At 51.0% G+C, this 23,071-nt stretch overlaps 2 protein-coding genes across 2 annotated transcripts; both read left to right on the top strand.

Annotated features, from left to right (window-relative positions):
- The first annotated feature begins 269 nt into the window (after positions 1-269).
- On the top strand, positions 270-16,821 carry KIF17 (kinesin family member 17). Its single transcript, XM_053963192.1, is given in 18 exon segments — positions 270-625; positions 628-818; positions 2,256-2,402; positions 2,762-2,851; positions 5,136-5,316; positions 8,493-8,793; positions 8,795-8,934; positions 9,949-10,046; positions 10,662-10,808; positions 11,819-11,903; positions 12,028-12,064; positions 12,066-12,152; positions 14,640-14,871; positions 15,660-15,864; positions 16,118-16,185; positions 16,265-16,373; positions 16,485-16,500; positions 16,560-16,821. Coding segments are annotated over 18 exon segments (2,433 nt in total). The 5' UTR covers positions 270-588.
- An 80-nt stretch (positions 16,822-16,901) lies between these two features.
- DDOST (dolichyl-diphosphooligosaccharide--protein glycosyltransferase non-catalytic subunit) lies at positions 16,902-22,286 on the top strand. The gene is made up of 11 exons (XM_053962864.1): positions 16,902-17,071; positions 18,120-18,230; positions 18,464-18,550; positions 18,801-18,904; positions 19,676-19,770; positions 20,102-20,195; positions 20,610-20,758; positions 21,026-21,173; positions 21,293-21,413; positions 21,579-21,685; positions 21,773-22,286. The coding sequence occupies exons 1-11, from the start codon at positions 16,933-16,935 to the stop codon at positions 21,920-21,922; spliced, it is 1,305 nt and encodes a 434-aa protein (XP_053818839.1). The 5' UTR covers positions 16,902-16,932; the 3' UTR covers positions 21,923-22,286.
- The last annotated feature ends 785 nt before the right edge of the window (positions 22,287-23,071 follow it).

The raw sequence follows: 23,071 nt of genomic DNA, 5'->3' as shown, positions 1-23,071 counted from the left end.
GGGGTGCAGATGCCCAGGGTTAGGCTTAGCCCAGCCTCTTCCCAGCCCGCGGTGCCCCCCAGTCCCACCGAGTGTGGGGCTGGTCTGGATGGATGGAGTGACCTCTGGGGGGAATCTGACCCGAGTGTGTGGGGCTGACCCCAGTGTGTGTGTGTCACTGACCCCCGTGTATGTGACTGACCCCTGTGTCTGTCACTAACCCGCTGTGCGTCACGGACCCCAGTGTGTGTGTGACTGATCCCCGTGTCTGTCATTGACCCCCTGTGTGTGACTGACCCCTGTGTCTGTCACTAACCTGCTGTGTGTCATGGACCCCAGTGTGTGTGTGACTGACCCCGCTGTGTGTCATTGACCCCACTGTGTGTGAGTGACCCCTGTCTGTGTGACTGACCCCTCTGTGTGTGACTGACCCCCGCTGTGCGTCACGGACCCCAGTGTGTGTGTGACTGACCCCTGTCTGTGTGAACTGACCCCCACTGTGTGACTGACCCCCGTGTGTGTGAGTGACCCCTGTCTGTGTCACTGACCCCGCTGTGTGTCGCTGACCCCCGTGTCTGTCACTGACGCGCTGTGTGGGTGGCCGGGGCGATGGCCGCGGAGGCGGTGAAGGTGGCCGTGCGCTGCCGCTGCTGGGCGGCCGTGAGGCGGCCCTGGGGCGCCGGGCCGTTGTCGGTGTGGACAGTGCGCGGGGCCGGTGCCTCGGGCGGAACCCCGCGGCCCCCACGGAGCCCCCCCGGCAGTTCTCCTTCGACGGGGCGTTCGGCAGGGAGCACAGCACCGAGCACATCTACAACGAGATCGCCTACCCGCTGGGGGAGGTCAGTGGGCACCCAGGGCAGCCCACGCAGCCAGGGGCGGCGGCAGGATTGGGCACCACAATGGAAGAAGGAGTTCCAGGAGCGTTTGGACAATGCTCTCAGGCAGAGGGTGGGATTGTTGGGGTGTCCATGCAGGGCCAGGAGTTGGACTCTGATCCTTGTGGGTCCCTTCCAGCTGAGGATATTCTGTGAACACACAGCTTGGGACAGAAGCTGAGGAGTTTTACAGGTGATCCCTAAGTGAAGCAGGATCCACTTGACCTTCCCCATGCTGGAAGGTGTCCATGCCCATGGCAGAGTGGTGGAATGAGATGACTTTGAGGTCCCTCCCAACCCAAACCATTTGGGATTCTCTAATTTATGGGCAGAAAGCCCTGTCCACTGCCTCAAGAGGTTTAGCTACAAGCCTGGGGAGCAGAGGAGAGCAGACAGTGTCCCAGCAATAGTCTGAGAAATTAGGAAGAAACAAAACTTTGTTAGCAGCCAGCAGGGCACCAAGGAGCGAGTTACATTTAATTGTTTTAGGTGGATGTTTATATCATAGAATCCCAGACAGGTTTGGGTGGGAAGGGACCTTAAGACTCATCCCATTCCCACCCCTTGCCATGGGCAAGGACACCTTCCACTGTGCCAGGCTGCTCCAAGCCCCATCCAGCCTGGCCATGGACATTGCCAGGGATCCAGGGGCAGCCACAGCTGCTCTGGTACCAAACTGATGATTTTAGGGACATTTTTACTGTCAAGTGGGAACCTCAGCCTGGCTTAGACTGGCAAAAGGATAGGGGATCCCTTTGTTTCCGTGTGAGAAATGAACTTGTTAAGCAAAAAAAGACCAACCTCCCCCCCCCAAAAGTTTTGTTAGAAGTAACATGGATTAAATGGCTTGTTGATGGTGTTAAGATGGAAGTTCCTGATCATGAGAACAAGCAGGGCTAGAAACAGTAGATATTAGAATAATAGGTTATTTTTTTCTTATTTAAACCTTAAGAAATCCAGTTATTTATTCTTCCTACCACACTTCTCTGAAACAGGGACAAGTGACAGTGAGCAGCTTGTCAAGCAAAAATTATTCAAAGCCAGAGACCATCCCTTTGGCCACCCCACAACCAACTATTGTTCTATTTGTCACTTTGAATTTCATAAGTTTTTATGCCCTATGGCAAAAATATTATAGTTTGCTACATGTTGGTGTTGTCAGCTGCTTTTCAACACCTGCACTGCTTCAAGATTCCCTGTTTTGAGAGAAAAACATTGATTTATATGCTAATTTTGTAATTGCTATACTCTGATGGCATGTGAAGATTAAGCAGCCATTTGATGTTTACTTCCAGCTCTTCCTTTAAAAATACCTTTTAGGAGCTGGGAATGAATCTGGACAATGTTTTTCCAGTTAGGCAAAGAAGATGGCTGTTTTCTTTGGTTTTCCCCCATTTCCAGGGTGTCATGGAAGGCTACAATGGCACCATCTTTGCCTACGGCCAGACTGGCAGTGGGAAGTCCTTCACCATGCAGGGAGTTGTGGATCCTTCCTCACAGAAAGGGATCATTCCCAGGGCATTTGAACACATCTTTCAGAGTGTACAGGTGGGTGTGAAAGAGATCCTCTTGATAAGGTTTTTCTAGAAAGACTTTGGTGTCCTATGCCAAGAAGTGAGTGCTGATGGCATGAAGTGCAAATGGGGACAGATTTGGGGTGTGCTGCTCCTCATCCTTAAGCTGAGGCCTGTGCATAAGTCATGAACTGCACCCTCATGGCAGATGACATTGTGAACTTGAGGTGTGGAAGGACCAGAAGTCCCGTGCACTGAGTGTGTTGAGTGGTTCCACCTGGAGTGAATGGCAGGGGAGGATGGATGAGGTGCTGAAGGGTGGTGGGCACCCAGCTGTGGGAGGGGCTCCCTGTGCTGTGCAGCCTCACCCCAAATCCTCCCTGTGCTCTGCAGTGTGCTGAAAACACCAAGTTCCTGCTGAGAGCCTCCTACCTGGAGATCTACAATGACCTTCTAGGAGCTGACACCAAGCAGAAGCTGGAGGTGAGGTGGGCTCAATGTGTCTTAATAAAGTGCTTTAATTAGCTCAGAATGGTGTTACCACGACTTACTGAAGTGCAACAAAAGTCTCTGTCAGAAGCTTGAATGCCAGAATATGAAGTTACATGGGGAATATGGAAGCTAAGAGGGACTTTTGAGGGACTTTAGTGAAAGTTTAGGAACAGGATTGGAGACAAGTCCAGTGTATCCCACATGATAGTGGCTGGTAGGTCAGCAGCAGCTCTGTGAAAATCCTTCACTGGACAAGGATGGAATAAAGTGCTTATGGGGCAATTTCTTCCTCATCCTCTTCATCCTATGCTTGTCTCTAAAACAAGAGGATTCTGGGCCTTATAAATGTTTAATCTGATCTAGTGGAGCCACGGATTTTCTCTTTATCTGCCTAAATCAAAAAGGCTGATCCTTTTTGAGGGCACACAGCAGATATTACTCCCCTTGGGAACACATGTGACATTTACAGGACCATAGGAAGGTAAACTCTCCCAAAAATCCTAACCAGGGGGCTGATCTTAATAAAATTTACCTCCTGGTAGCTTTGCAGATCCTTTTGTATGTATTCCTGGAGGGATCTAGAAATCTGTTCCAATTTACTTCCTTGCAGGACTGCCCCGGTGTAAAAAACCAAGGCAGTAACAGCTTGCAACACTCTGGGATGGCAACAGACACAAACTTCCTTACAGGGCAGGTATTTCTAACAGGTTTCTTGCTTTAAGGCAGGCAAACCCCTCTCTGCTCCGTGTTCCAAGCGTGCTTTGCCTGTCTCCTGCAGAGGGAGAGTGGGAGAAGGGGACTTCTTGCTGCAGTTTCCTTTCCTTTGTTCCACATCGGCGGTGACACGGGTTTCCATGGCGACGCGGTTGGCACTGGGCGGGCAGGAGCTGGGCAGAGCAGTTTCCAGGGTAACTCCGTCACGCTGCCTGTTGCTGCCTCCACTGAGTACTTGAGGGAGTGTGTCCTGCCGAAATAAATCCCAGGCTGCCCCACTGCATTCCTCTGAGCCCCCCAATTCCCCCAGAACCCCAGTTGCGTTCATTCCTTTGCCTTTCACCTCAGTGACTACAGCCATGTCCTCGGTCAGGTGCTCCTCAGGGACTCTGCAACACCCCCAGACAGAGCCAGGCCAGTCCTGGGGTTCTCAGTAGCACAGAGCAGCCACAGTGTCTGAACATTGCCTGTGACTGTACCTGGATTCATCCCGGGCATCGTGGCTTTGGAACAAGGATAAATCCCACCCAGTTAAGTGTTCAGCCACTTTTGCTCTGTTCTGTGGGATTTTTTTTAACAGCAAACGCTGTTTTACATCATTTCTTGTGAACATCACTGAAGTATCTGAGCCTCCTCTTTGGAAGTCACAGTGCCAAATGTGGTCTCTGTTGCTCCATCGTGACAACCGTATCTCGATATCCCAGCTGACATGATAAAGATAGTTTTGGTGATGAACTTAGCAGATGTGGGGTGTAACAGAGCTGTGGAAAATTAATTTAGCTCATTTAAAATTCCCAGTGTGGAGGGGGCTGGTGTAGGAGTGCAGGGATCTCTGGATTATTTTGTATTTTTTATGTAGGCTTGATGGGTAACTCAAAATTTTGGATATTTCCATTGCTTATTAACATTCAGTATGAAACTTTTCATTTGTGCAATTGATAATTACTGAGAAGATGCTGTTGGGTATTTAATGCTCTGTCTCAACCCAGGGTCCCAAAGACAATTTTTGTTAATTTAAAAATTAATTAATGTGGAGAAAAATGGTGACAGTTCACCTGTGTGTGATGAGTGGTACTTTGGGAATGTTGTCAGTGAGCTCAAGCCACCCACTCAGAGCAGAGAGTTCAGCAAAGCACTAGGAACAATATCTGGGAATATTGTATCTGTGCTTTGATATTAAAAAAAGCTTCCTATGGCTGAGGAGATCTTACAGCCTTTGCCATAATAGGTGAGATGTATTTTGATTCTTGTTTAAAATATGCAGCTTAATAATAGAGAAGGTGGAGGGTGGATAGAAGCCAGGTTCCCCATGGCCTGGGGGATGTCTGATGCAATCAGCAACTTTTAACTTGATTTCTCTGAGCCATGAAGGTGGTTCCCTCTTTTTCTGTGGTTTTATTCCTCCTTCAGAAATCAGGCTTTTTGGTGGCAGTCAGATGTGTTTTTCTCATACTGCAGTTTAACTTCACGTAGCCCTCAAGCTTCCAGGCCATTCCCAGTGTTATTTTCCACGGTTTCAGTGGCCCTTGTTGTGACCTGGCTTGCGTTGTCCTGTTGGCAGCTGAAGGAGCACCCGGAGCAGGGGGTGGACGTGCAGGGGCTGTCCCTGCACAGCGTGGCCCAGTGTGAGCAGCTGATGGACGTGGGCTGCAGGAACAGAGCAGTGGCCTTCACCCTCACGAACAAGGGCTCCTCCTGCTCCCACTCCATCTTCACTGCCAGCATGGGAATCTGCGCTCTCGGTGCATACCTGGAGGCCTGGCAGGGCACAGGGTCTGTGTGGCCACTCATCATCCCACAGCTAGCCTGAGATCCCAAATGACTGTAGGTGCAGCAGAAAATCCTCTTCCCTGTGAGATGGACAGGGCCTGGCACAGGGTGCCCAGAGCAGCTGTGGCTGCCCCTGGATCCCTGGAGGTGTCCAAGGCCAGGTTGGACAGGGCTTGGAGCAGCCTGGGACAGTGGAAGGTGTCCCTGCCCATGGCAGGGGGTGGAATGAGATGAGTCTTAGGGTCCTTCCCAAATGAAACCATTCAGGTCATATCACCTAACAATTCCTTCATTGAGCTTAATCATAGGGCATATTTTTAAAAGATGGAATTAAAGAATCCTTTAATAAAGTTTAGTGACTAGTTTTCCTTTCACGAATATCTTACTGGCATTTCTTTAGTTGGAAGAGCTGCCTCTCTGAGTCTGAGCAGGGGCCTGAAGAGGGTTTTCCCGGGAGCAGAAAGGAATTAATCTTTGCTTTGTCTTTGACCCCAGCTGGGAACAGCTTGGCTTTGCTTTCTTCAGCTGTTTCAGTCATGGGGAAAGTTACACAACATCTTCCAAAACTGTGGTTCCAGATGTTGATGACAGTACCTCAATTTCCACTCAGTAAGTGAGGGATTTGGAGAGTTTTTCACTTAGCACAGATACTGGATGCATTGTGGGGGTCTGTAAAATCCCAACTTTATCCCAACAGGTAAGAAGCATTTGCACTCCTCTTCTGTGCTCAAGATTGGTACAGGGTCCTCAATCTAGCCTGAATTTCTCCAATTTAAAGCTTTGAAAACCTGACATGGAATGAGATGGCAGGTAAAAACAGATGGAATATTTGAGGAGAAAGGTGAGGGCACTGGCCAGTCCTCATAAACTGGATGTGAGCATTGGCTGACAGAGTTGAGGAAGTTGGTATTTCTGTTGTTATCTTTAGGCTTCATAACAAGTTCAAACTTCTATTCCGGGTGAGCCTGTAGTAAATAATAATTTACAGGGAGTTGATATTTTAAAGGGACTAAAATTACATTTTTTTAAGTAACACGTTCAGGAATTATGAAAAATACTGGGCCCTTGGCTGCAGATGTTTGAAATATGCAAATTTCCATCAGTATTTTTATGTATATTTTTACACCTTTTAAAAAATTTTATATTATTTTTTATGCTTATTTATTTTTACAGTATTTTTAATTAGATTAGCAGATGTTTTATTCCTTTAGTTGTGTGCTTCTGCCATCAGCCCAGGCAATGGACTGACAGGGAATTAGGGAAGATCTTTAGGCTGCTGCAGACATTTTAGTAAGAGTCTGGGGATCTTCTCACACCATGGGAAATAAACCATGAACTCTGAGCTGGAAACAAATAGCCTCGGTGGGTAAAAGGACTGGCAGGAACCAACACAGCTTTTTGATTGCCTGGCAGCATTTACATGAGCCAAGGGAAGAAAGGAAAGGGTTAGGAAACCTACTTTTTGTGGCTGCCCACTCACCCCAGCACTCAGAAAGGACAAGGAGAGGGTGCTCTCTCTAAGCCCCATGTGCTTTTACTCTGTTTCCCCATGTCTTGACACATGAGAATGAGCTGGAGTGAAGCAAGTTTGCTCAGCAGCAAACATTAAACTCCACAGTTACCAATCTGTTGTTGTAATAGAAATATTCTGAGACAACAGATTTTAGAGATTTTGGTGTTTACCTGTGAACTTTCAACTTCCCTCATGCATCAGATTGTTCATTGCTCATGTTTAGGTATTGTCCAGAGCTGTAAAACAGAACTCTGACTCCTTTTGGGGCCAGGATTTGTGGAAGTCTGCCTTGAAAAGGGTGAATTCAGTTAAAATCTCAGTGCTTTCTGTGCTTGGAATGCTAAAGGAGCTCTTCCCTTGAATTTGGGTTGCAATCTTATGGAGTATTTTGGATGTGGACATGCAAGAGTGTGGTCCAGCACTTAGGACAGCAGTTCCAGGAATGAGTGCCCAAGTCTTTGTTCTGTGTGAGGCTGGGAAAGGTAAGGAGCCAGTGAAAGTGCAGAGCTCCTAAAAGAACCAGATGCACTCTGTGTTCCTCACAGGGACCATCACACTGTTCCAGCCTCAAATGCAGACCAGGAAGTAGGCATTCCATGTGTAAGGTGTGCCCAGGCAGCTGGGCAGCCTCAGCTCAATCTGCTCCTGCCTCAAAGTGATGGGAATGGCACCAGATCACTGTGTTTGACTCCTCACCAGGATCCATCTCCTCATCTGGGGGGTTTGGGCCATGGCCAGGGACACGTTCCACTGTCCCAGGGTGCTCCAAGCCCTGTCCAACCTGGCCTTGGACACTTCCAGGGATGCAGGGGCAGCCACAGTTTCTCTGGGCCAGGGCCTGCCCACCCTCACAGGGAAGGATTTCTGTGACATTCCCATTCTCTGGACAGAGAGACACAATTCTGTCTCTCAGGAGAAGCACAGAGAGAAGAAGAGAAAACAATCTTTATCTCTGCTCCTTTGTTTTCCCCATGTGGAATGTGGTGTGGAGATTGTTCACCTGAAGGGATTGCTGGGTTGGATTCTGGTGAAGGTTGTTTGGATCCAGCTGTGGCTCGTGCTCTCAGCAGAGTCACGAGTTTGTTAGTTAGGTAAGTAAGAAGTAAGTATGTACAATAGTATAGTATCTCTTTAAATAGTATATTAATGTATTACAGTACAGTTTTAATAAAGCTATCCTTCAGCCTTCTGATCTGGATCCAGACATCATCATTTCTTCCTGTCAGGGGTCACATTGATTTCTGATGGATTTCTATATATCTCATCTAAATTTCCCCTCATGAAACAAACTGAGGAGGAAAAAAGTAGTATAAACTCATGGTCTGATCATGTTACTTGTAGAGAACTTTAGCTGAAATTGTAAATACTGTTGAAATATATGGAGAGGGGTGTGTGTGTATGTGTTCAGAGCTCACTGAGAGCAAGAACAGGCATGAATTTTTACTGTGAATCCTGTTGAGAAAACACTAAAATGTGCAGTGTTTAGATTAAGTAGATATTTGCTTACTTCAGGGAGTCAGGGCCCAAAGCAGACAAAGAACAGGGCTGGAACAGGACATGTTGCCAAGAGAGTCCTGCTTCTTGATTGTTGAGATGCTTCCTTCTAAGAGCTGACTGGGAATTGTTTCTGTGCAGATGAGCGAGGGCAGGATCACCTCAGGGCTGCCAAACTCAACTTGGCGGATCTGGCAGGAAGTGAGAGACAGGCAAGGACTGGTGCCACAGGGCAGAGGCTCAAAGAGGCCACCAAAATCAACCTTTCCCTGTCTGCCCTGGGCAACGTCATCTCGGCCCTGGTGGATGGCAGGTGCAGACACATTCCCTACCGAGACTCCAAGCTGACCAGGCTGCTCCAGGACTCTCTGGGGGGGAACGCCAGGATGGTGGCGTGTGTGTCCCCAGCTGATGACAGCTACGAGGAAAGCCTCAGCACCTTGCACAAGTCGGGCCAGGATCATCAGGAACAAGCCCTGCATCAATGAGGACCCCAAGGATGCCCTGCTGAAGGAGTACCAGGAGGAGATTCAGAAGCCGAAGGCCATTCTGGCTGAACAGATGGGCACGAGTGACTTGTCAGGTAGGAGAGCCTTTACTGATTGCAGAAATGCCAAGAAAAGGGGGTTTACACATAAAATGTTAGTTAAATTTTACTTCAACCTTTCCCTTACCTATTGGAGGAAGAATTCTCCATTCTGGTTACAGACTTTTCCTTCACTGCTGCCAAATTGACCTTATTCTACTGGGATGGCAAAGACCATCTCAATAATCCAGTGTTTTCAATGGTCACAAATTCTGTTAGAAAAGGCTGACCTGATTCAAATCCTTGGATATTTTTTGTGATTATGGCTAGAATTTGGTCAGTTGCAGAAGAGAGGTTTCAGCAGGAAGAACAAAAATGAGCTGCAAAAGAAATAATACTGTAAAATTCTTTATTAAATATATATATATGTATGTTTTCAAAGTAAGCATTCAGCCTCTTTTCTCCTACAGTGTATATTTTTGACACTACAAGAGAAGTTTTGCCCTCCTTATGGCAGTGCTTGAGGACTCAGCCCTTCCTCAGCACACCTGCTCTGTCCTCTGGAGCAGGAATAGGAAATGTAGGAGCAAATGTAGGCAAGAGCAGTCTTTAGGGAGCTGATCACCTTTGGAGAATTAGCCCCTTAAAAAGGGCAATTTTCAGCAGGGGAATAAGGCTGTAGGATGATTTTCCCCTCCCCTTTCAGAAATAGCTGTGAACAAAGAAGGTAATTTCCTTGCACTTTTCATCTTCCTGGTGTCTTTTATCTCCCAAATCTGTAGCATAGCCCTGGAAACAAGTCCTGTTTTTCTTTAAAGAGATACTTGTATTTATACATACCATACAGTTGCATTCAATTCCATATTTTCCTGAAGCTGGAACCCCTCTCTCTCTCCCCACACCTCTGGAGTCCTGGGCCAGCGGCGTTTTGGCAGCGAGCGCAGTTTGAAGGAGCACAGGGGTTGCCATGTTCTTTCCTGGCACCCAGCTTCTTTGTTCTCTTTCCAGAAATTCTGCAGACAATCCCACCCAGTGACTGTGAGTGATTTTTATTTCTACTGTGCTTTGTAGGGCTTCTGCCTGCTGAGGCTGCTCACCTGGGAGCAAATCCAGCTCCCTGCCTCAAACCCCAGGTGGATCTGGAAGCAGAGAAGCAGCTGATCAGAGAAGTAAGTTGGGAACAGATGTCCCAGAGTGGCTTTGACTAAAACCTTTTTCATAGTAATCATTACAAGTATGGTTCAGCCTTTCTAGAACACTTCTCTTTTTCTTTTTTTCCTCTCTTTTGTAATCCTTGGACTTCTCCTATGAACAGACCATGAGTTATGGAGGCCATGTGCCTTATTATAACCCACTTCTTGTTCCCACCTCCCTGGGGATGGATTGGAATGGATTCCCAGGAACTCTTTTTGGAGGAACTATATGTGAAATTGTCAGAAAAGGGAGGAATAGAGTTGAGGAAAGCAGTAGTCAAAGGTTTTAGGAACAGTAGAGAGATGAGGAAAAAGAGGAATACAGAGCCAGGAGGAGTCAGAGGGAAACAAAACTCTCTCCTTGCTCTTTAGAAAGTTCATTCCAGAGCACCACAACCAGCCAATGCAGCCGTTTTTAGGACTGAACAGTCACTTTCATCAACAACAATCACTCCTGTGTCAACTTAAGTCACAGAAAAAGTCAGTGAATACTGGTGGTGGAGTTGTATTGGGATGGACATAAGGTGTGACCTGGAATGGACCTGGGTGTGACCTCGGGAACAGTCCCAGGACTGTTGCTGTGCCTTGCAGGAGTTCCAGGAGAGGCTGGCCCAGCTCCAGGCCAGCCACAAAGCAGAGCAGGCGTCCCGTGCCCGCCTGGAGAAGGACATCAGCAGCCTGAGGGATGACTTTGATCTCAAGGTGTCTGTAATCCAGGATCTCCTCAGGAGGAAGCAGGTGTGGAGGCTGTGCAGCCCAACTCAGGTTCCCTCAGGAGCAGGGACTGTTTTTGCACTCAGATCTGTGGCAGCCACTGCAGCCTTTAAAAGGCAGCAAGTGCTGCCACTGCAGCAAGTGCTGTCTGGCAGCAGCAGTCCCTGCTCTCAACCCACTCTCATCCACAGCAGGAGCAGGGACTCTGCCTCTCCTGGACCAGATTTAAGACTCTGTCCCAGCTTTGTCCTCTTCCCTATTTCCCTGACTTCTTTCTCTGACAGGACCAGCCTGACCTTGACCCAACCCTGTAAGCCTTGAGGCAATGAAAAGCCTCATTTTTGAGTAAAACACCTGCTTTTTGCCCATGTAGCAGAGTTCCCCCTGCTGAGGGCAGTGTGTCTCTGGAGCAGAGGTCACTGCTCTGTCCCCTTCCCCCTGGACTCTCATTCCGAGGCCGGGGTGGCTGCCGCAGTCTCTTCCTCCGTATGCAAATGTGCTGCAGCACTTGCTCTCCCGGTGGATTATCCACACCATCACTCACTGCAAGGCAGATATTCCTCTCACATCCTAGAAGCTGCCTCCTCTGCCTCTCCCTCTCCATTACTGCTTTTCATGGACACCTGCAGTGCCTCAGAGCATGGCTTGCAATGTGCTCATACAGCACTTATCACCCACTAGTAATTCTTGAACCTGTATTCTTCATTTTTGGTGCTATCACTTTTTGAGGTGTAGGTTAAGAGGTTCTTTATTTCTTCCCCCTCTGATTACAAATGTGCACCTCCAGCCTCTGAAATGGATTATTTTTGGAGCCAGGCTCTCCCAGCCCTGTACAATCTGCATTCCTTACCCAATACACCCTCTCAGTGCTTCATGGTTTTTACTGACCAGCAGAAGCGGGTGAATGACAGCCCTTTTCCTTTCAGACACATCATTCCTAGCTTTGGGGGGAAGGCTTTTGGAGATGGTTTCACAGATTTCTGTCTAGTTTTGCACAGCTCATTACCAACATTGTGGGAATTTCCTCTTTTCAGCTGACACAGGGACTAGAACAACCTCTGATCACACACCTCCATATGAACATGCAGTTGCTGCCAACAAGAGCCAACATCAGCCCAGGTACCCTCCAGACTCCTTCTCCCCTCGGGATGAATAAACCTGAGTGGGTAACGTGCATCATCTCCCCCAGGTCTCTCATTGCATCTTTCCAGAGCTACAGCCTTCGTTTTCCTCTTGTCCCCAGGACCCAGCAGCACCTGGGACCATCACAGACATCAGTGGGGTGAGCAGGGGCAGTGCTGGAGCAGCAGGAGCTGTCACTGCCCCGGGGATTTCCCTGCCTGCAGACCAGCAGCTGGTCCTTGCCAGGTCAGTGACATCCCTGCTGGTGCCAACTGTCCCCTGGGCAGCACCTTCAGGCAGCAGCAGGTGCCTTCTGCCATGACACCACAGCTGCTGAGCTCCAGTTGTCAGTGCAGCCCCAAACCAGGCACATGTGAGTTAAAATGATGGACTGGTTTGGGTGGGAGGAACCTTAAAGCTCATCCCATTCCACCCCCTGCCTTGGGCAGGGACACCTTCCACTGTCCCAGGCTGCTCCAAGCCCCATCCAGCCTGGACTTGGACACTTTCAGGGATCCAGGGGCAGCCACAGCTGCTCTGGGCACCCTGTGCCAGGGCCTGCCCACCTCACAGGGAAGGATTTCCTTCCAACACCCCATCTATCCCTTTCTCTGGCAGTGGGAAGCCATTCCCCCTTGTCCTGGCAGTCCAGCCTCTTGTCCAAAGTCCCTCTCCAGCTTTCTTGGAGCGCCTTTAGGCACCAGAGAGGCTCTAAGGTCTGCCTGGAGCCTTCTCTCCTCCAGGCAGTTTTTACCCCAAAACTAACTTTGCCCTGTTTGGGTGGATGAAGAGCTCAGTGAGGCCAAGCGCCAGAATTATGAGAGAAAAATGGAGATGGTCAAGTCAGCAAATGTGGATGTCAAAACGTGTGCATTCCTGGTAACAAATCCTGCCTGGAGCTGCAGGCAGGTGAGCCTTAAGTGCTCACACAGGTTATAGAGATGCCACCTTTTCCTCTTGGAAAAGGTCCTTGAAGGGCACTTGGAGCCCTCTCATGTCTTACAGGTAAGGCAGCAACTGTCCTGTGGCTCATGGATGGACTCTTCCCATCACTGAGGCCATTTTTGCCTCCAACTCGTGCATCTCACAGTGTTTGCAGCACATCATCCACAACTAACAGCAAAATTTCCCAATAATCCTATTTCAGGAGCACTGTCAGGGCCTGGAGCACAGGGCTGGGATAGGAGGGATGCAGGCTCAAGACTGGTGCTTGGCCCATCTCGAAATCAATCTGGCTCAAAGTTTTCTCTGTGTGAGAGATGTCCTGAGAGAATTCCCTCAGCCAGAGTACACCAACACATACTGAAGCAGCATGGGGGCTTGGGCTGCTCCAGAAATACACAATTGAAGCAAATTCTGCTGATTTTTCACTTACTCCATTGTGTGGAACTATATACAATTAGAAAAGCTGTGAGAGAGTCTGATTCTGAACAGTTCTGTGGGCTTTAACCAGTCCTTCTGTGGGTTTTAACCAGTCTTTCAGCTTTCCTGTGGTGTGTGCTCGCTCTGTTGGGTCTCTCCTGGCTCAAAAAGGAGATGCTATGAAATGCAGAACAGCAGTGTCTGTAATTTGTGGGCAATTCTGTCTGTTAAGGGAGAGATCTCCAAAGAAACCTTTCATTTGGATTTGATATCAAATGTTAGTGGTCCTATTGCAAGAATGAATCCTATTCCTTTTGTGGCAAAATACCCTTCTAATCACATTGTTGCATCCAGGTTCTGTGCAGATTGGGCAGGAGGGTTTGGTTCCACAGCTGTGGGGATTTCAAAGCCACCTGCTCAAGCTTTACACATCAGGGCAGCTCAGCAGAGCAAGGATTGAATCCTTGGATTCAATGTATATTAAGCAAAGGAAAGGGGAGGTCAACGGGCAGGAGCAGTGCAGCAGAATAGCAGGTCAGTTCTGGGGGAGAATGGGCCATTTCACAGGGTTTGGAGATAATTAGGAGGCTGTTATCAGAAAAGAGGTTATCAGCCAGTTTGAGCCAGTGCTGGCCAACCTGAGCTATCTGCTCTGCTCCAGATCCTGTGCAGACAAAGGAATGGCTCTGGAGCATGGCTTTATTTCCATGTCAGAGCAGGATTTCAAACACAGGCCTGTTAACAATGCTGAGGTCACACGAATAATCAACTCTGGCTGATACTGCCCCAAAATGGAAGCCACACTGTGGCTTTCAGATCTAACACTCCCACATCCACCATTTAAAATAATTTTATGTGTAATTTTGGCATTTTTGTGTATATTTGAAAAAAAAAAACCTTAAATATAATAATATATTCCTTGTTTATTTAAATAAAATTTTAAATACAGAGTACACAAAACAAGGGTTTAAAAGATAATTTTATGAGCTTAGATATGGATTTCTGGACATCCTTGTTGACTGAGGTGCTTGGAGTAACACATGCTTGCCTTTGTGGAGTATTTCACCCCGAGGAGCTGTGGCTGCCCCGTGATCCCTGGAAGTGTCCAAGGCCACGTTGGACAGGGTTGGAGCAACCTGGGAGAGCGGGAGGTGGCCCTGCCCATGGCAGGGGGTTCCCACCCAAACCATTCTGGGATTCTTTTTATGACAGAAACTGTTAATAATAAGTATGATCTGCTATGATTACTCAGGGCAGAAAATCTTATCATAATTCTCAATTTTCTGTGTTTTCCCAAATGTCACCCGTGGAAGGACGTGCACCCTCCATGCTTGTGAAGCTGGTTCTTGAGGTCAGTGTTCCCTTCCGCAGGCTGCAGGTGCTGGAGCAGCGGGTGGTCGGGGGGCAGCAGGCTCAGAACAAGGACCTGAAGGAAAAGCACAAACGCCGGAAGAAATGCGCGGACGAGCGGAGGCTGCAGCTGGTGGCTGCCCTGCAGGAATCCAGCGAGGACAGCAGCGAGCAGGCTCTCCTCAACGCCTACGACTCCATCCAGGAGGAGGTTCGAGCCAAGAGCAAGGCGCTGGAGAAGGTGCAGGAGAAGGTGAGGGAGCAGCTCCTTCCTCCTCCACATCCCCATTTTTTTATGTTACAGGGCTGTGGGTTTAGAGAACTGTGTCGGCTGTGTCGGTATTTCATACACCACATTGTGTGTGTGAGCTTTTATGAAATCCCTCAGGTGGGGGATTAAGTTTTTGAAGCCCAAACCCCTCCAGTTGTAAAGGCTCGGTGTGTGACACTTGGCGGGAGGAGCGTGTGTTGGGATGGGAGGGGATGCGACTCCCTCTGCCGACCTACAGATCTGCTGCAGCTGCTGCCAGTTCTGAGCACGCTTTCTGGGGCAAGAAACAAAATATAAAAGTAATGCTCTTAAATTTTACATTTAAAAATCTTCATTTTCAAAACACTTGAAAATCAGTTTTGCTCTGATATTTTGTGGCAGAATCAGAGGGTCTGCAAAAAAAAAGACATTTGTGTGTACAGTCCTAGACCTGCACATTAAGGACTTGCTTTATTTGAGTATTTAGGGTATCACAGAAATATTGCACCTTTTTAACCAAAGTTAGGAAATTCCAGGAGTTCTAAGACCACATCAGTAAGATTAGCTTCAGGTTCATTCAAAAATCATCCCTGTGGAGAAACATGAGAAAACTTTCTTTAAAACAGACATGGAGTAATCTCTCCACACAAATTTAATCCTAATTTGTACCTAAATTAGAAAACTTTCCAAATATTGAAGCTTTCCTGAGTGTCTTTCTCTGCCTGGCAAATTCCTGTACTCATAGTATCCATCGGTCTCTCTGCCTTATAGCCCTCATGGTTTGTGTCCAGCTCCGGGCTGCCGAGACCGAGATCAAAGACCTGCAGGTGGAGTTTGGGCTGGAGAAGATGGATTACCTGAGCATCATCCAGCGCCAGGAGCGAGACCTGCTGCTCTGCAACCTGGAGGGGAGCCGGTGCGAGTCCGTGTGGGACGAGGAGAGCGGCTACTGGAAAATTCCAGAGCCTGTCATTCAAAGAACCCAGCTGCCCGCAGGTAAGGGGACAGCGCCCGAGGAGAGGAGGGCGCTGTGGGGGACAGGGAGGTGACGATGGCACGCGGCTCTGCCGCGCTTGGGCTGCGTGCACTCCTAACATCTTCCAAAGTTTGTCTGGAAAGTGTGAGCAACAAAGGTGGCACGTGGTGCGGATCCCTCGGGAATCGGAGCAGTGTCGGGATCAGGGAGTGCAGCCAGCAGAGTGGTGATTGTTCTACACACAACAACCCTTAACGCCATCTCTTCCCACAGCGGTTCCAGCCCTGCCACAGCCCAAACCTGGCCGGACAAGCCCCTCGAATGAGAGCAGGGAGCCAGCGGTACGGCCCATTCCTCCTCCATTTCTATCCTATTTTACCAATTTTGCCTTATTGCTGGCGCAGCGTTTGGCACCTGCAGCCCGAGGAAGACTACTACAGGCTGGTGCTGGACAGGAGCGACGGCGAGACCATCGCCAGCAACTACTTCCGATCCCGGCGAGCCAGCCAGATTCTTCACCTGGACCGAGGTAATCCCCTTTTCCCAGATATCGCCGGCACTCTTCATTTTCCTCCTTTTCCTTGAGAATCAAACGACGACCCACCCAGGATCAATTCTGCCGCACCCCTTGACTTCTCAGGGGTTTCTCGCAGGACGTAGCCGCATTTTGGGGTCCTGCACTGCCCCACCACACCCCCTTCCTCTCCTCCTGCAGCTCCCGCGGGCTCCGAGGGGGCTGCGGGCAGCGCCTGCACCATGCCCCAGGCCCGGCCCTCCGCCTGCAGTCCCTGGCCTTGGCTCCCAGCGCCGACACCAAGCGCAGGGAGGGCAACGCCAGCTCCAGCGCCCGCCGCTTCCGCCCCAGCGCGGGCGTGGGACGGAGGGGAGGGCGCTGGGGCCCTCCCTCGTACAGCGGCCCTGGCGGGGCGGACGGCGCTTGCGCTGCGTCCCAGCGGCGCGGAGCTGTCTGTCGCTGATTGGTTGGAGGCCGCTCTGCGCTGGCGCTGATTGGCTGGAGGCCGCTCGGCTCTAGCGCTGATTGGCTGGAGGCTGCCAGCCTATGGGGTGGTTCTGCGACCGGGAGCAAGATGGCGGCGGCCGCTGTGGCGGTGTGTGTGCTCCTGGCCGTGCTGGCGGCGGGCGCTGAGGGCGGGCCCCGCACGCTGGTGCTGCTGGAGAACGGGAACCTGCGCGACACGCACTCCATGTTCTTCCGCAGCCTCGCGGGTACCGGGCGGGCCGCGGCGGGATGCTGGGAGGGGTTGGATGGGGCGGGGGAAGCGAGCTTGAGGACCCAGGGTCAGGATGGGGGAGGAGGTTGGGGTTACCTGAGGGAAAAGGGGATGCTTGGGGTCTTCGGGTCAGGCCGAGGGAGGAGATTGGAGTCCCCTGGCTGGGCTGGGGGCGCAGCCAGGGGTCCCTTGCAGGAAGGGGCTCTGTCCTCTCTTCAGGATGGGGGAGAGGGGGGTGTTAGGATGAGGGGAGGAGATTTAGCATGCTGCACCGGGCAAGGGGAGGAAATTGGAATTTCCGGGCAGAAAACGGGGGTGTTTGGGGTTCCCATGTCAGAGTGGAGGAGGAGACTGGGGTCTCCTGTCAGGCTGAGGAAGCAGGTCGGGGTCCCCTGAGGGAGAATGGGGGGTTTGAGGTCTCCTGGTCAGTCTGTGAGAAGTGATGGGGACGCTGTGCCTGGATGAGAGAGGAGATTGGGCTCCCTATGTCAGAACAGGGGAGGAGATTGGGATCCCTTGGTCAAGTAGAAAAGGAGATTGGTGTTGCTGGGGAGAGGGGGTTGTTTGGGTTCCCCTGGTCAGAACGAAGAAGATTTGTGTCCCCGTGTCAGGCTGAAGGAGGAGATTGCAAGGGGGGTGCTGTTAGAGTTCCCCAGTCAGGCTGAGTGAGAAGAAGGAGACCCCAAGCCAAGGGAGGAGATTGGGGTTCCCTGGAGGGGGGTGTGGGGTGACTGTTTGGGATCTCCTGGTCAGAATGAGGCAGGAGATGGGGGTTGCTTTCCCAGCTGTGCCTGTGTTTAGGTCCCTTGCAGCATCAATCCCTGTTTGATGGATGACAGCGAGGCATCCTTTGACATCAGGGCTCTTCAGGGGATCCACCCCTTGGGTTTATTTGGGAACTCTCAGGTGCTGCTCTTAAAAGGCAGTTTTTCCAAAATGATCCTTCACTGGGGAAATAAACCTCTGGCTCCTGCTGCAGTTTTGCTGCTCCATGTGTGGTTTCATGGCATGCAGAAGTTGTCACTTTTGTGTCCTGCCTGCAGACAGGGGCTTCGACCTCACCTTCCGGACAGCAGATGATGCCAGCCTGTCCCTGATAAAGTACGGGGAATTCCTGTATGACAACCTCATAATCTTCTCCCCATCCATAGAAGGTAAATGTGGAGGGGAAAAGTCTGAAGCTTGATGGCATTTTTGGAAGGGGATTTCCAGCTGTTCTGTGAATTTTAGTTAAGTCCTATGCTTTGGATGTACTCAGTAGCAAACTGCAGCTCTCTCCCAGCCTTCACTGGTGGTTCTTCCATTGATTTGGTGATTTGCCGTGGTTTAACTCTGCCAGGGGGCTCTTTCTGAGCTCTAGCCATGAGTTCTTGCCGTTTGCTTTCAGACTTTGGTGGGAACATCAATGTGGAGACCATCACCGCGTTCATTGACGGCGGCGGCAGCGTCCTCGTCGCCGCCAGCTCAGACATCGGTGAGTGCAGGTGTTCCTCCAGAGAATTAATTCACTGCAGCAAAACCAGCTGCTCCCTGTGCACCTCAGGGCTTGCTCTGGGAGGAAATGGGTCATTCATACCTTTAGTAACATGTTCAGCGGGAATTCAGTGGGGAGGTCATGTTGCTCCCTGGGGTTTGGCTCATAGTGTGCTGGGCACATGACTCTCAGCTGAATTTACTTTTGAGTTCCTGTGTTGTGTGACAGAGGATCCCTTGTGTCCCTGCAGGTGACCCCCTGCGAGAGCTGGGCAGCGAGTGTGGGATCGAGTTTGATGAGGAGAGGACAGCGGTCATCGACCACCACAACTACGACATCTCCGACCCCGGCCAGGTGAGGGCCTTGCCTGCTCCTTCTGGCTGCTTTAACGTGGGTGCAGAGCTTTAGGGGTGAATCCTCTGTCCTTGTGCTCCCGTTTTTCCTCTATCCCTTGTCTCCCACCCTCCTCCCAGGAAGGTGGGAAATAATCCCTGTTGCAGCATTCAGTTCTGCTCCTGTCAGGATGCTTCAGGCTTTGCTTTCAGATGGTCACCGTGTGCAGGCAGTGGGGCTGTGATTAATGCTGGTTCTGGATCCCTCTGAAGCTTGGGGGGGGAATCTCACCTGAGGGTGAAACGTGTCAGACACCGAGTGCAACGCTTCAGATGTGGGAAGGGAGATTTTCAGTCCCAGATTTTCAGATCAGTGTAGAAACACACAAACATTTCTACAATTTTGCCTGTTTGGTGTAATCCAGCATTTTAAAATTAAAACACATATTAAAGTCTGAGCTAAATATATTCTGGTAATTTTTGTTTAGGGTAAACTGCTGAAGCAGTATGTACATGCACGTTGTCCTGGTTTGAGGATGAAGGTTGCTAAATGCAGGGAAACAAAACACTGTAGGTGTTGCTGTCTTTATCAAGTGGCTGTTTGTATTTCCTTGAAGATCAGTATTAACCTAATTTGATCATAAACACAAAAATGCCGTTGTTTTGCTTTTTAATTGAACTACAATGCTCACCCAATAGTTGTAATTGTCCGTAAAAATAAACTTTTAACTGAGAAGCTGTTGTTTGTCATTAGACCCCTCTCACCTCACATGGATCTCTCTTGTTTCCCCAGCACACGCTGATCGTGGCCGACACTGAGAACCTCCTGAAGGCCCCCACCATTGTGGGGAAAGCAGCACTGAACCCCATCCTGTTCCGAGGAGTTGGGTGAGCAGCAGGGGGTGAGGTGGGGGAAGAGCAGTTGAACCTCTGGTGTTGCTGTGAGGTGAGCGTGGGGTCAGCCCCTGGGGCTCTTAACGTGACCTTAACAAATCTCTCTTGATTTCAAACAAAAATAGAAGGAAATCCTCCAAAGTAGTTTAGTTGTTGACTTAGGAGTGGTTGCTAACAAAATAGTGGAGGAAATATTTAGTTTCTCAGCAGGTAGAAGGGTGAGAAGGTCCATGAGGGGGGTGGTCCATGAGGGGGTGGCCACACGTTCCTCTGGCTGTGGAGATGCAGGGTTGTTCATGCTGCTCACTGTGGCTTTCCCTGCAAGGATGGTGGCTGATCCCGACAACCCATTGGTGCTGGATATCCTGACTGGCTCTTCTACCTCTTACTCCTTCTTCCCAGATAAGCCCATCACTCAGGTACGCTCCCTTTCTTTCTCTCCTGTTTTGAGATGTGCATCTGCTATGCTAGTTAGTCCCTCTAACTTCAGCTGCTTAGGAAAATCCTGGAGTGTTCAATCTCCTAACTGATTTTGAAAGGGTTGGGCTGTTGGCTGCTTCCTGATGTTGTCTTCCTCTCTGCTTTCTGCTGGTGTTCAGTGTGAGGGACACGTGTCCTCCATGCTCTGGAGGAGAGGCCAGCCTAGATCAAAACATCTCTCGCATTCCATCCCGGTTGGAGTGGTACCAGAATCCTGTTCCTGCTTTTTCTGAGCTTCATGGTTACTCCTTAATTGCAGCTGGTGCTACTACAGGCAGACTGTCCCGCCCCGCAGCAAACTGCTGTGGGTGCATCCCCAGGCGGGCTGAGCCCTGTTCCTGTTTGCTCCGCAGTACCCGCACGCGGTGGGGAAGAACACGCTGCTGATCGCGGGGCTGCAAGCGCGCAACAACGCCCGCGTCGTCTTCAGCGGCTCCCTCGACTTCTTCAGCGACGCCTTCTTCAATTCTGCCGTGCAGAAAGCGACTCCCGGCTCCAAGAGGTGCGTTGGCTTCCCTGGCTGAGGAGTGTTTGGGGAGCGCTTTGAGGGCAGAACTCCTGGGAAACAGGCAACAAATGTTTACGTTTTGGGAAAGAGCAGAAAGCTTGAATTGGGGTGACACGTCCTTTACCATGTCAGAACAAAGCGCTTTGGAAAGCAGCTGCTTCCTTTAACCTCAGCTCAGTTTGTGTTGCTTTCACCTCTGTTTGGTTTGGGTTTGGGCCATGGGGTATTTTCTCGGCTGTCTCAGCCTCCCTTGTTGCGCAGGTACTCCCAGACAGGTAACTACGAGCTGGCCGTGGCCCTGTCCCGCTGGGTGTTCAAGGAGGAGGGCGTTCTGCGCGTGGGCGCCGTGTCCCACCACCGCGTCGGGGAGCGGGCACCGCCCAACGCCTACACCGTCACGGACCTCGTGGTGAGGCCGCCGGGCAGGGCGGGGCACGCGGGAGCCGCCCGCGGGGAGGAATTGGGCAGCGCTGGGGCTCGGAGCGGGCCGGGGCTGGTTTTCAGGCATCGCTGGTTAATTTGTCCCAGGAGTACAGCATCGTGATTGAGAAGCTCGCTGACGGCAAGTGGGTGCCCTTCGACGGGGACGACATCCAGCTGGAGTTCGTGCGCATCGACCCCTTCGTGCGCACCTTCCTCAAGAGGAACGGTAGGTCCCCATCACGAGGAGCGGGAGGTTCCCCCTAGAGGAGCAGTGGGTCCCCCTCAAGAGGAACAGGGGGTCCCCGTTGCTGCCTTGGTCCCACACCTGGGGGTGTTTTCACCTTCCACAGCTTCTTGTGTCCCCTCAGTGTCACCCCTGTTTCTCCCTCAGGTGGCAAATACAGCGTGCAGTTCAAGCTGCCGGACGTCTACGGCGTGTTCCAGTTCAAAGTGGATTACAACCGGCTGGGATACACCCACCTCTACTCCTCCACACAGGTAGGCATAGGGGAGTGAATGCCCCCTGTCCCGGGAGGAAAGGCTGCCCCAGGCTGCTGGACTGCAAGGGCTGCTCTGTCCCCCCAGGTGTCTGTGCGTCCCCTCCAGCACACGCAGTACGAGCGGTTCATCCCCTCGGCATACCCCTACTACGCCGGCGCCTTCTCCATGATGGTCGGCCTCTTCATGTTCAGCATTGTCTTCCTGCACATGAAGGAGAAGGAGAAATCCGACTGAGCTCCCTGTGGGAGCCTTTTCCCGGCACCAGGAGGGCCGGGCAGTGCTCAGAGCCTCCCGTGTATCCGTGTCAGGACTGGTGGGTGCCGGGTGCACTGTGGGGCTGTGTTTGGTCTTTTTCATTTTTACACCTGGGGGGTTATTGAGAATGACAGTTAAATTCTGGGGGGAGAATCTGTTACCAAAGTATCTGCAAACCCAGGACCAGGATGTTTACTGATGAGTTGTGATTTTTGCTCGCTCCAGTGTTGGAATGATTTGGGTTGGAGTTGGGCTGGAATGATTTGGGTTGGAGTTGGGTTGGAATGATTTGGATTGCAGATTAATTCCCAGTTCAAAATAAAGTCTCGTTCTTCTCACCCTGGATGGGAGTGAGGTGAGTTCATGGCCTGGGGCATTTGGATGCATTCCCAGAACTGGGGGCTGTGTCCCCACCAGGGTGGGACAGGAGGGAGCAGTTGGGTGGTGCTGAGGCCAGAGAGTGCTGAGAGGCAAAAGGGGGAGTCTGGGGCACACAGGGGACACCACAAAAAGCACAACAAAGGGTCTGGGGTGTCACCAAAGGCACTTGGAGCAGGACAGGGCATGTCAAAACCCCCTCTGCACCCCATAATGCAAACACTTGAGTTGAGTGGCACACCAAAGGCTCAGCAAGGGCCAGGGATCACACCCAAATGCACACTGAGGGGTCTAGGGGGGAAAAAACAGCTGGAAGATGTGATCCCGAGAAAATTGGAGTGGAGGAGATGAAGGGGGGGCAGAGGTGTGAGGTGGAGTGAGTGGCTCTTGGGGTGCACCTGGGCTGTTTTGGGATGGAAGGTGGAGAAATGACAGTGGGAGTGACGGGGTCCGAGGAACGCGTGAATGAAAGGATGGAGGTGGTGATAGGGCCTTGGGGGGCAGCGGGTGGGGCACAGGGACCCATGGGGATCCTTGGGATACAGGGACCGCCAAGGGCACAGGCACACCCAGGGCGGGGCACATCCCCGGGGGTCACCGAGGGACAACAGGGACCGCCAGGGGCACAGGGATCCCTGGGGAGACAGGAACGGCCGGAGGACATCTGGGGACACCGGGACCGCCGGTGACCCGTGACGCCCAGGGACACAGGGATCCCTTGGCGGCACAGGGACCCCAGAGGGGACGCGG

The sequence above is a fragment of the Vidua chalybeata genome, chromosome 22 (assembly GCF_026979565.1).
Source record: "Vidua chalybeata isolate OUT-0048 chromosome 22, bVidCha1 merged haplotype, whole genome shotgun sequence".
Lineage (NCBI taxonomy): Eukaryota > Metazoa > Chordata > Aves > Passeriformes > Viduidae > Vidua > Vidua chalybeata.
Note: the sequence above shows the minus strand (reverse complement) of the source record. Positions and strands in the feature narration are given on the sequence as shown.